General features: G+C 36.7%; 2 protein-coding genes across 6 annotated transcripts; both read right to left on the minus strand.

Annotated features, from left to right (window-relative positions):
* Nucleotides 1-243: 243 nt before the first annotated feature.
* Nucleotides 244-4,759, minus strand: LOC147511660 (protein BCCIP homolog). 4 transcript variants are annotated; one of them, XM_086603318.1, is made up of 9 exons: nucleotides 4,622-4,759; nucleotides 3,798-3,933; nucleotides 3,665-3,738; nucleotides 3,368-3,589; nucleotides 3,091-3,297; nucleotides 2,900-2,965; nucleotides 2,692-2,781; nucleotides 2,529-2,585; nucleotides 244-720 (listed from the first exon to the last, which is right to left on the minus strand). In XM_086603318.1, the coding sequence occupies exons 2-9, from the start codon at nucleotides 3,919-3,921 to the stop codon at nucleotides 622-624; spliced, it is 939 nt and encodes a 312-aa protein (XP_086459444.1). In that variant the 5' UTR covers nucleotides 3,922-3,933; nucleotides 4,622-4,759; the 3' UTR covers nucleotides 244-621. The 4 variants fall into 4 exon arrangements, with proteins under 4 accessions (XP_086459444.1, XP_086459446.1, XP_086459445.1 ...); XM_086603320.1 differs by having other exon boundaries at nucleotides 2,666-2,781; XM_086603319.1 differs by lacking the exon at nucleotides 4,622-4,759 and adding an exon at nucleotides 4,276-4,410.
* On the minus strand, nucleotides 4,108-9,896 carry LOC147511661 (uncharacterized). Of its 2 annotated transcripts, none has more exons than XM_086603316.1 (10): nucleotides 9,616-9,896; nucleotides 9,482-9,549; nucleotides 9,327-9,404; nucleotides 9,148-9,260; nucleotides 9,014-9,079; nucleotides 8,140-8,241; nucleotides 7,463-8,036; nucleotides 7,106-7,311; nucleotides 5,612-5,775; nucleotides 4,108-4,964 (listed from the first exon to the last, which is right to left on the minus strand). In XM_086603316.1, exons 1-10 carry the CDS (start codon nucleotides 9,768-9,770, stop codon nucleotides 4,829-4,831), a joined length of 1,662 nt encoding a protein of 553 aa, XP_086459442.1. In that variant the 5' UTR covers nucleotides 9,771-9,896; the 3' UTR covers nucleotides 4,108-4,828. The 2 variants fall into 2 exon arrangements, with proteins under 2 accessions (XP_086459442.1, XP_086459443.1); XM_086603317.1 differs by having other exon boundaries at nucleotides 9,482-9,540; nucleotides 9,616-9,894.
* Nucleotides 9,897-11,588: the final 1,692 nt, after the last annotated feature.

Consider the following 11,588-nt stretch of genomic DNA (forward strand, 5'->3'; position numbering starts at 1 on the left):
AAGACCTGTGGAGTGCGGACAGCTAAAGAGGAGCTACTTAATTGCGTTAAGCTGCAGTAATCCATAACATCAACTGTAGAAACGTTTGGGCAAATCCTGAATCGTCATTTATCTTGGATAGATGGCCCTAGTTATTATCCTGGACTTCGAAGTCACCATTTTGATCCATTATAAAGTTACTTTCCATGATTGCGGATTTGCAAGAGGACCATCAGCATTTGGTGACATAGACAAGAATACATCGGTACAATTTATCAAATTGTTAAGTTAAAAAACTTAATATGCATAATCTGCTTCCAACAAAATCTAAATATAAGCAAAGAACAGAGAATCCACTTCGAACAAAATCAAATTCTGTCTGTGTACAACAATATCTCACTAATAAGGCAGGACCAAAGACCAAGTTCAGCCTGGGACTATAGATGAGGGTGACTAACAAAAACACAAAGTACAGAAAAACAAGAGAACCTCCGTGTATTTGGCAACTGACCGATGCAGAGGAAAATTCATTTGCCATATTCCAGAACATTATGAAGATGAACTAAGCATGCACAAGCTGTATAAGCATATGACTAGAATGAAGCTGAGGATTGGGAAATTATCGATGAAAACTGGAAGGTCTCAAGATCCATTTATTAGAGAATGCAATTCTTTCTGGAAGATTTGAACTTTGTCTGCTTTGATAGCCATGACTAGTCCCGTTAGCCTGTAATTCCTCAGCTGCAAGAACAAGTAGCAATAAATAAGCAGAATGGTAACACCGCAGTTTAAAGGTGTACATAAATAAAAGAAATTCCAAAGGTCTGATTTGTTCTTAAGAGGATACATTTCATGAAAGGAGCACAAATCTAAAGATCAATTAACTTTAAAGGTTCAGTTAGCAACCTCTTTATGCTACTCAACTTATCCATAAGTATCAGCCAGGTAGTTAACACAATCGTCACTACTTGGATGATCTTGGAAAACGTCATTTATAATAATATTATACACACATAAACACACAAAAGAGCAGTGCCATTTTCTCCTATTTACGGATACAAGAAATGGATATATCACAAATTGCCACAGCTCCAAAAGAGTTACCAAGTAATGATGTCATTAAATGCCCTCAGGTATACTCAATAAGACACGAGCAACAAAAATTCAGTGATAGTTTTATCCCCTTGCAAACAAGCTCTCAACCCATTAGGTAAAACTCTATCAAACAAAATCTTCAGAATTTTTTCCAGGTAAATGAAAATCCAGTCATTCTACTCATCTTTATGATTTTCTGGAAAATAATACAACATTTGGCTTATGGCCCCACTTGAGATCATTGACACAAATCTTGTTGCAAAGATCAAAGTTCTAACACACTTTTCAGTTTTATGGGTTACCAAAATGCACATTAAGTACAAAAAATTCCTTAAACAAGTCGATTTCAGTAAGAAGATCGGACTATCCATTTGTCAGAGTTTCGAGCATTCCGAAATTCTTGTTTATGTTTGGTGTGTTGCACGAGTACGGCTGAGACACAGCAGGGACACTCCGTAGACATGGCATTTTCAGTTAAAATATGGAATGTCCAACATGAGTACGTCTTCCATTTTGAAGTACCCGCGCAACACAGTAAACTGATTACTTTAACAGATGGAGCCATAAATCATTGTTGGTTAGATAATGGTGATTCAAGGGACTTATACAACATGGTCAGGAAACATTTGCAATAACTTCTGCAGCATCCTAACTAGCTACAACGGGATATAAAGATTTAGGGCGTGTTTGATTTGTCGGAATGAATCCCACAAATATAGAGGCTAAGATCCTACTGGCTAGTTGATTTTATTGGGAACGTTTCGCACTCCGCTCTACTTCTAAAAAAAATTCACACACAATCACCACTATTGAGTTGTGAAAAGTTGCTAAAAAATCACAAGTTGGATCCAAAATTACCTATTAAAATGGAAGTTTTCAATGAGAACTATTCCACAAATCAAACACACCCTTCGGAGTTTTATGGGAGATTCAGAAAGAATAAATGAATAAGAGAGGAATAAGAAGGAGATGATAGATAAGAACTGAGAGTGATGCTTAACTCCTGAAGTTTTCACCTTTTATATCTACATATTAACAGTGTGGTACTGGTTACGTCCCGCTACTAACTATAACCACATACACAAGATAAATAGATGCTAACGATAGTAATAGTTGTTGAATCAGAATGCAATGAGGGTACTCTCAGTAAAATTCATGCGGTTGCACCTTTTAATTTAGGATTAGATCTACAGTTTGAAATGTGTCCTCGACGTGTATTGATGCAAAGCGAATTTATAAATGATGCAAAGCGAATTTATAAATGATGCACCCTCACAGGTTTTTTCGTAAGGGTACCCTCTCTGAATCCTAAACCCATAGTTACTTTATGATTAAAATAGTACAAATAATAACAATGACAGCAACAACAACTACAAAGGATAATGTACTGAGTTTTCATTTCTCCTAGAAAAGCCATGTAAGGAATTTTGATACCTAAACAAAATTCAACATACCTCCTGAGCGACAAGCTGTCCAGTGCGAAGAGCAAAACTAAAAGACCATGAGCTGAGCTGAAATCAGATTAAAAAGAGTTATAATAATAATTAAAAATAATAATAATAATAATAAATAAATAAAAGAAGAGACATACAGTTTGTAAGAATTAGGGACATGCACCTTATGAAAAATTTCATCCTCAGGCTTAATATATATAATTGGATCATCAGTAGAACCTTTTGATGTTCCCTTTTGATCTATGTTCTTATGCTACAATTTACACCATAAAAAGAATCCAAAAGGCAAAGAGAAAAATTAGAACAACATAAAATGTTACGACCACAGCTATTATCAAATATAGAATGCAAAATGTGCTAAGACTATATACCTTGTATACTTTGGTAGCTAATATATAATACCTAAAGCGAAAAGACTCCTGGAGCTCCTTTGTCGGCTGAGAAATTAAACAACAAGAAAAACATGTGTTACTAAAGATGGCAACCCCATGACTCGCACAGGGATAGAGTAACATCACAAGAGCACGAAGACAAAGAGGCCAAGAGGAAATTCTCGTCTAACCTCATCTTCTGTTCCCCAGGAGACTTCATCAAAGAGGCCATCAAAGAGTGGAGGCAGAAGTTGAGGAGGAAGATTCACCACGTGTTGCGAGACCAAGAGCCCTACATTGTGTGCTTGCTTTTCCAAAAGCACTCTCAGATCACGAGTAACATCTTTCCGACATACTTGGAGCAAAAACTCCTTAATTTCCATTATACATCTATGATCCTGCTAAGAACAAAAACTCAAGTACCCACACATTATACATGAACTATAACTGTAAAGCAATGATGCTTGCCTTGTATCGTCCCAAATTAAGCGCAGAAACAATAGAGTATGGAGTATTGTCTTCATCACCCTCAATTTTAATCACGGTACCAACTGTCGGCTGTCCAAGTATCAAGTCCACAAAACCACTCAAATCCCACTCCTTATCGTCAAGGTAATTCTTCAACAACATCTTTACTCCACTGAAATCATGGCTTTTCGGGTCAAAAAACGCAAAATCTGCTTGGACTTCCTTTCAAAACATAAAACAATATTAAGAATAATAAACTCGTAAACTATCAAGAAACACAAAATAAGCTGTTCTTACTTCATCATTGTCCTCGTCGTCTTGTTCGCTAGAAGACTGAATCCTTTTCCTTTTCTCTTTATTTGAACTTTTATCTACAAGTAAAAAAAACATTTGAATATATATATATATATAATGAGGTGATAAATTATACCTGGGGATTCGAAAAGGTGTATTGAATCCGAAGTGGAAGAGGTTGATTGAGGTTTAGTGGAGGAAGCTAGTGCCACAATGCGGCAAAAAGAGGAGAAGCCTAATAATGTACGCCGACGATGCATAGTAGTAAAAACCTGTTACAGTTTTTGAACAATCATTTTATCAAACAGTTGGTTCAGCTAATGTAGAAAGGAGTCGGGTGAAGAATTCAACCGTGTTTCTACAATTTATTTTTTTTTTTAGATACGCATAATTCAGATGAAAACTTTTCACATTAATTTTGTCTAAACATTTCCAAGCAATAGACAAATCTGAAATACTTGTGCTATACATGATTTCCCAACATACTATATATAGTTCAAGCTCAACTGCTCAACTATTATTTGGAACCTCCTATTCCAGTATATATATATATATATATATATATATATATATATATATATTCAATCCACTGATAGTTCATAAAACCAAATTACATTGAAGATCCGCAGCTACATCTGAGAAGAGAACGTCAAATATTTCTTTATATGCATGTAAACTTCTACAACAAACGTGCAAGTATTTTGAATCTGAAGCCTTGTTATGTTACATGGGCACATCAATTCATCATGACGCGGATCTTGCAGCAGAAAAGATGAAGTGTCTGAGTGTCATTACGTTAATCGAGTTTCCTCGCAGTTTTGAAGGTTATAACAAACCACAAGATGGCTTTTATTTTAATACAGTTCCGTTCTGAAGCACTCCTGCAGTACTGTCTATACTCTGTACATGAGCATCATATAGAATAAACTTCAGTTTCTTTCTTGTGGACAAAAATTGTACCTAAACTCGTCACACTGATGCATGTTGTATAACATTTAGACACCCAACACATCCAGAAGAAAATTGGTTATCTTCCATTCAACGAGCAGGGCACCTGGGTAAAGCTCATAAGAGAATGTAATCACTAAACCTCCAAACTGATCACACAGTTTCTCTGTTTTCCAGAGGAAGTGCCAGCTTCCAAAATGCTAGCAACCTCTTCAAGTGTCAGAAAATGTTTTCAGCAATTTGAGCAATCCAAATAGCCCAGAATGATTCTGGCTTCAATGTCTTATTGATTGCTGTAAAATACCAACCCATAACTGATGTACAAGCGTTACAGGTTGATTTTGTCCATGCATACCTGCAAAAATGTTCATCTTACCATTTTACACGAGAAAAAAAAAACAGAGAACAAATTCTTCTAGACAAATTCACAGCTAAATCAGGTATATTTTAATATCTTCCAACTAATACAATACTGTTAACTTTGTAATTTGCAACAGCATTAAGGACATTAAAGCTAAAGCAAAACAAAAAAAAAAAGGCAGTAAAGCAAGTTTAGTATGCTCAAGTTATTCTGCATTATCAGACAGTATAGGAACTGACATATTTAAAGCAAAGATACCAGTTTACCAAAAAAATTGAAACTGCAACGATGGGAAATAAGAACTTGTGGGAATCGATAACTGTATAAAAAATGATAGCCATACAAGGTGCAATTAATTGCTTCCATCACCACATCAAGTTACAATAACCGCTCATAGCCAGAGAGAGGAAGAGAAAATTAGTAACATCACTTGATAATCACCGTGCTTTTTTGTAAGTGTATTGTGAACTAAAAAAAATAGCCAACAGGATAATAGTCAAGCTGTTGACATTGGCACTTTGTGAGGCATACTCAAGGCCTCCCTTTGAAAACTTTCGGTCATATGATAGTGACAACACAGAAATCGCAAGTCAGAAGCAGACAATCACAACCTATAGAAAGAAGGAAAAGTTAAGTCATACCCCAGAAACCAACTACATTCTTCAGAAGGACATCCAAGAAGTGCTAGGCCATTTGCTTTATAGAATGTCATGATCTGAGGCACATAACCATTAAGGTCCATTGACACACCCAGAGGACCATCCCTAGACATGACCAGCATCTCACTCCGTTTTGCAATTACAGACTACAATAAGGGAAAAACAAATTAGGCAGAACATTATAAAAAAATAGGTGGGAATGAACTACCGTCACTTACATGAAGAATTCGTAGCATTGAAATGTATATAGGATTTTGGCTAGGACACCCTTTCTTAAATATTCCAAATTTTACATGTGGTATATCTTATTCCTAAATGCAAAATTGTTACTTCCATCATAGAAGTGTACAGATGGTCAAATGAAACCACAATAGCTTCAGGTATCGAATCTATTACATGTCAACAGTACACATATTTATACAGTATTTCAGAAAGTTATTAAATACAATGTGTTGCTTTATAACATGTTTCTCGTTTTAAAAAAAGACAGCCTGTATCATTTGCACACTTAACTTTCACTGCAGAGTATCAGTGCACACTTTGTGGGAACAAGGATGCACAATGGTTAACATAACAAGAGCCCAAGATATTGAGTGGATCAAATGAGACGCCAGGAATGGTGTCCATTCCTGATTATGATAGAGGTAAATTTCTCAGTAAGCTCAAGGAGTTACTTTTGACAAATACCTAGATGCATCCAATTAAGGGGATTTCCACCTCTAACCTTGCCCAAAAAAAGAATAACGAAACCAAAATACAAATAGGATGCTATTGATGCCCAATAATTTAGAAATTTAGCGAAGTATGATTTCATTTCTTTTGCTACTACTTAGATTCTGCTTTCATATCACTTCCATTTGATATTTCGACAAGGTATAATACACTGTTCAGTAAGCATGGACACATACAGGTTCTATGTAGACATACTAGGTGTGTCCCACCTATGTCCCCTCGAGCCTCCTCTCATATTCATAATAAATGAGAGGAGGCTCGGGGGCATAGGTGGGAAACACCTAGTCTTTGGGGTCAACAGTTAATAGTATGCGGTGACTTTCCTAGACTGAAGTTCATATATATCATTATTTGACCATGTTAGAAATATTAGTGTTTGTGTTTGCCTGCAGTATATGAAGTTAATAACAAACCTGATTCCAAACTAATAGAGCTAGTACAATATGTGGATGTTAACATGCACGGGTTAACAACACATGTTTAGTGGAATACCCGAATTTGACTCCCCCTCCCATCTGGAATCACTCATGAATATTAGAGACCCATGCTCTCAATCATTAGTCTCCTGCTATCCTAGTCTGTCTATGCTCTTGGTCTTTGTAACAAGCAAGATAAATTACTAGATGCTAAAAAGTAAATAACCAAAATTTAATACCATATGTTCACACCCCAATAAGCCAATACTATTCCTTCACTGTTTCAGATGGAACAGATCCATGCACTGTGTTCTGAAGGTCACAATACCTGACAGGTTTTACAGCGGACAAAATCCATGCACTCGAGGAACTCAATTTCACGGCGTAATCTATAAGAAACTCCATCAATCTCAAGTAGCTCCTGCTTCAAAGATTCTGTTATAGGAATTCTACTGGCAATATAAAAAGACAAAATATCGGGCTTCTTTGCAAGTCCATCCAAGCTTGGAGCCCCTATTATCTGCTTCCACTTCACTGAAAAATGTTCAATTATAATCAACATAACTATTCATATATGAATATGCAAGGTAATTTTAACTGATTTGCCGATATGAATAAAATTATATTACTTGTCAAACATGTAATACTCAGGTTGTGCCTGTGGCTGTAGTAATGTCATTTTTACCTGCTGCTCTCTGCGCAAGACCGTACGAATCATACATCCTGTAAACCCAATGAGGCCAAAATGACCTTGAAGCTCTACATGACAACTTTGATTCAGCGGCTACCCACGCCTTCCATCTCTCACAAACTTCAGGTTTTCTGCCTACAACGGGCTGGTATCCATGGTGTATGCCAGAATAGTCATTTCTGATCCTCCCATTACAATTTTTTCCTGATGAGCCTCCAAAGTTTTGAGTACAATATCCCTTCAGCTTGTGGCCTAATTCACATACAAACTGAGAACTATCGCTACTTGTTGATTCATTGCTCCTATCGTCCCTTTTACAAGATTTCATTGCAGAATGATGCATTTGCAACTCCATTGGTGTAAGATCATCTTCAAAGCTTGTCTCAGAAATGTGCTCTGAATTAATTTCGTCTTCACTGCAAGCATATTCAGAATGAGACGCATCTGGAAGAACCTGATGCGAGGAGCTAGAATTCCCAAAGTTGACTAGTGATGCCAATTGTCCAAATGCATCTCTAGGTGTCCTTAAAGGCAAATCTTCTTCGATAATCTGGACCTCTGCACATGGCTGTCAAAATGAAAATTAAAACAGTCATACCAATCAGCCTTGCAGTTTAGAAGCAACAAAGGGTGAACTTTAAATTGTATTCTAATCATGATATTAACAGTACCGCCCCTTCGACATCAATCCAGCGGTGCCACAAACGAAATCGTTGCTGTCCACGAGTAAGCACATTCAAAGAACTATCTCCTAACCGCCTGTACTGAAGAATCTGAAAATAATTCCTTTTGCATATTAACATACATTATTTGGCTATAAGAGGAATTTATCGTCACATTTGAAAGACAGTGAGAATGACAACTTATGTTATTACTTTTACAACTAGTGGTCACTTTATAAGCATATAAAAGGATGTAAGAATCAGTCCTTGCGTTTCAGAATTTGAACAAGAAAATTAGAATGATACGATATCATATGATCGGCAGTGTTGAGGGTAACTTTCAGAAATTAAAGACAAACCCCCACGCTGCAGCCTATTTGACAACATTCAGTTAAGGTGCTCTACTCTATACAATAACAATGAGGGTGGACAAAACCTATAATTAAAGTGGCTCTCTTCCTACTCTAATTATACAGGGGAAAAGATTTTATTCATTACATCGCCATACTACAGTCCCCACGAAGTAGGAAAAACACAACTAGAAGTCAGTGATACTACGGCCATGCAGTCAAAACTCAAAAGCACACCCAGGCCCATCGCGTACTCTAGTCTTTCCTGTTGCATAATGGACGCCTAAGCCCTCCTGAGGCTCATCCCTTGCGCCAAGCCAACTCCTATGTATATTTAAGTAAACAGACACTTAAGGTATAATTACCACACCATAAACCCCACTTACTATTTGGTCATTAAAAGCAAAATGGTCTTGATACTTGGAGTATGCATAGTAAAACAGAAAACATTCATGATAAATCCAAGGAAATCAATAACTCTCGAATAAAGCCTAAAAAAACACTAATGGTAATTTTCTTGGTCAAAATCATACCTCAACCGTTGTTCCAACACTGGAAAAATGTAACTTTTCATTGTCAGGGTCCTTATGTACATGAACCTAAAACAAGTTCCAATTATCATTAACCAGTCACATAAATCAAAGGGTCAAGAAACCAGTTCACATACCACGCCTATAGTATTAGGTGCATCGACTTGGTTCAATGCTCTTTCCACAGAAGCTTTGAATGTAGACTGGGTTACTCTTAAACAAAGGGTGGCCTCCGGAAAAACAACAACTCCTAAAAGATCCCCAATGTGATCAGACAATAATCTCAACCACTAAACAATAATAAGCACAAGACTACCTTCAAGGTAAAACATTGGAAGGTTCAAGACAGCACCACCAGCCAAGAATGGCACACTCTTCTGTGCATCATCAACCTCTATACATTACATACAAAAGCATTAGCTAAAAATTAAAAATATTAAAAAGCACAAACAAATGTCATAATTGACTTACCACCAAGATTAGAATCCATATTAACCAAACACGTAGCAAATGTGACGTCATCAACATTTCTAATTCCCCTTGCAAAATTTAAATATTAGACATGGAATAAAATAAAATGAGAAGAAAATAATGATGGTCATTACATGGACTCGTTATCAGATGAAGACATGTCCACGTCATCAACTTCTTCGACCTGTAATTCTTCCATATCTAATTCTCTCCACATTCTTTCTTCTTCTTCTTCATCTTCCGCCTGCATCTTCGCTTCCAGAGGGAAAAAAATTGCCACGTGGTACATTAATAGATGCTTACGAGTTGCACGTGCCTATTCAGTAGTAAATAAAAAACTCCGTGCACGATGTTCGACTTTTATGATTTTTTTAGCTCATTTGCACGCTATGAAAGCTCCAATGGATAATAATGACAAGACTTTCAGTATTTGGTATTTCATACACATAACAAGATACAAGTCTACACCTGGGCTGAGATTATGGACAGACCCCGGCCCAATTTAGAGTCTGTAATTATGTTAGGCGCGACCGATCACCAAACCCAGTCCGTAAGTTATTTTATGCCATGAAATTCAATCATTATTGTGTTCTGTACTTAAATCTGTTTTTACTGAATTTCTGATTCGCATCTCACTTTATGCAGTGACGAAGGAAAGGTCAGGAAAGTTTTGAAAGCAGAGCCCCTTCCAGTTCTATGTGTTTATATCCTTCAGAACCCATACATCTAATGGAAAGTCATTAATGTCATCCCCTTCCTCATGCCCTTGTACAATGGATAGAAACCCACCTAGTTCTATGAGTTGAATGGCTCCTACAGTTGGGAATTTAAGCACTTGAACCTTTCCACTGCATACATTAAAGGACACTATATCTATTATTGAATCGTGGTTCACGCACAAGATACCATCAACAGAAATACGTTCACTTTATGTCCTCGAGGATTTCTTCCCATCTCCGTATCGTCTTCGGCTTCACTTCTCATTACAACTTCTTCACTTTGAATATTTTTCCCTCATTTGGTCATCTTCCATTCTTCTCTCTTCTTCATTTTCTCTCATGTGTTCATTAAATGGTTCATCTTCGTGTTCTAAAAAACTCGGGTCTTCCATTTTACTGTTTCGAAGTTCCTCCACTTAGAGTATAGTTTATGGATTAGGGATTAGGAATGAGGGAGAAGAAGAAGAAAAAGGCCAGGTTATTTGTATTTAGTTGGGGGGTGCCCGATACAAATTACCATTTTTTTTTTGTCAATGGCAAATTTATAAAATAATTTTTTTCTTGGGGTCGGCCCAACACAAAATGGGTTGTGCAGTGTGCCCATAACGAGTACCTTTTTTTTCATTTTATTATGGGTTATTTAGCTTTTGGCCCCACTTTATATATGGATATTAGCGTTTGACTCTCCTAAGTTGCTAAATTCGTTTTTGGCCCCAGTTCCGTTTGTTGACTGGGTCAATTTTAACTGTTCCGTAGTATATTTTCAAAATGGCAATTTTATCCTTCACGTGAGTTGTGCGTGAATCTCGTAAATACTAGTTTCGTAAAATATCGATTTTGAAATCCAATACAAATTTCGTTTCGATGAATTGAAATTTAATACAAAAACATAAATTGAAATTTAGTCATTCCATTTACATATATTTTTGTTTTTGGCCCCTGTTTCAAAATAACTTTTAAGCTTTTAGCCCTTCCTCCATTTAGATCATGCAAACTCAATTTCTCATATTTATGTGGATCGTGGTGAAGCCGACCTGCATAACAGCCTCGTTGGGATGGTCATCATTTAATGGAGAGTACGGTAGAAGAGGATGCGCAACGAGGAAGTCTACCCAGATCTTGTCCCTTAATGGCCAATATAAAATTGGGAAAGCAGGATTGACCATTGATTGTGCAAGGCGAGCACTTGGAGCTACTGCTTTGGTGACCAAATTCTTGCTTGGGTTAGTTGACCCTTAACACTATTAGTAATATGGGAGGATTTTATCACTATTTTGTGGTACCTTCTGTTGGCAAGTCAGGTTGTATGTGACTCTAGTTGCTTTGGGATCCATCTATCCAAGTAGATATTTTGTATTCAGATAGTACGTTACTTCATGGTATTTTTA

Source organism: Coptis chinensis, chromosome 3, assembly GCF_015680905.1.
Source record: "Coptis chinensis isolate HL-2020 chromosome 3, ASM1568090v1, whole genome shotgun sequence".
In the NCBI taxonomy this organism is placed as follows: domain Eukaryota; kingdom Viridiplantae; phylum Streptophyta; class Magnoliopsida; order Ranunculales; family Ranunculaceae; genus Coptis; species Coptis chinensis.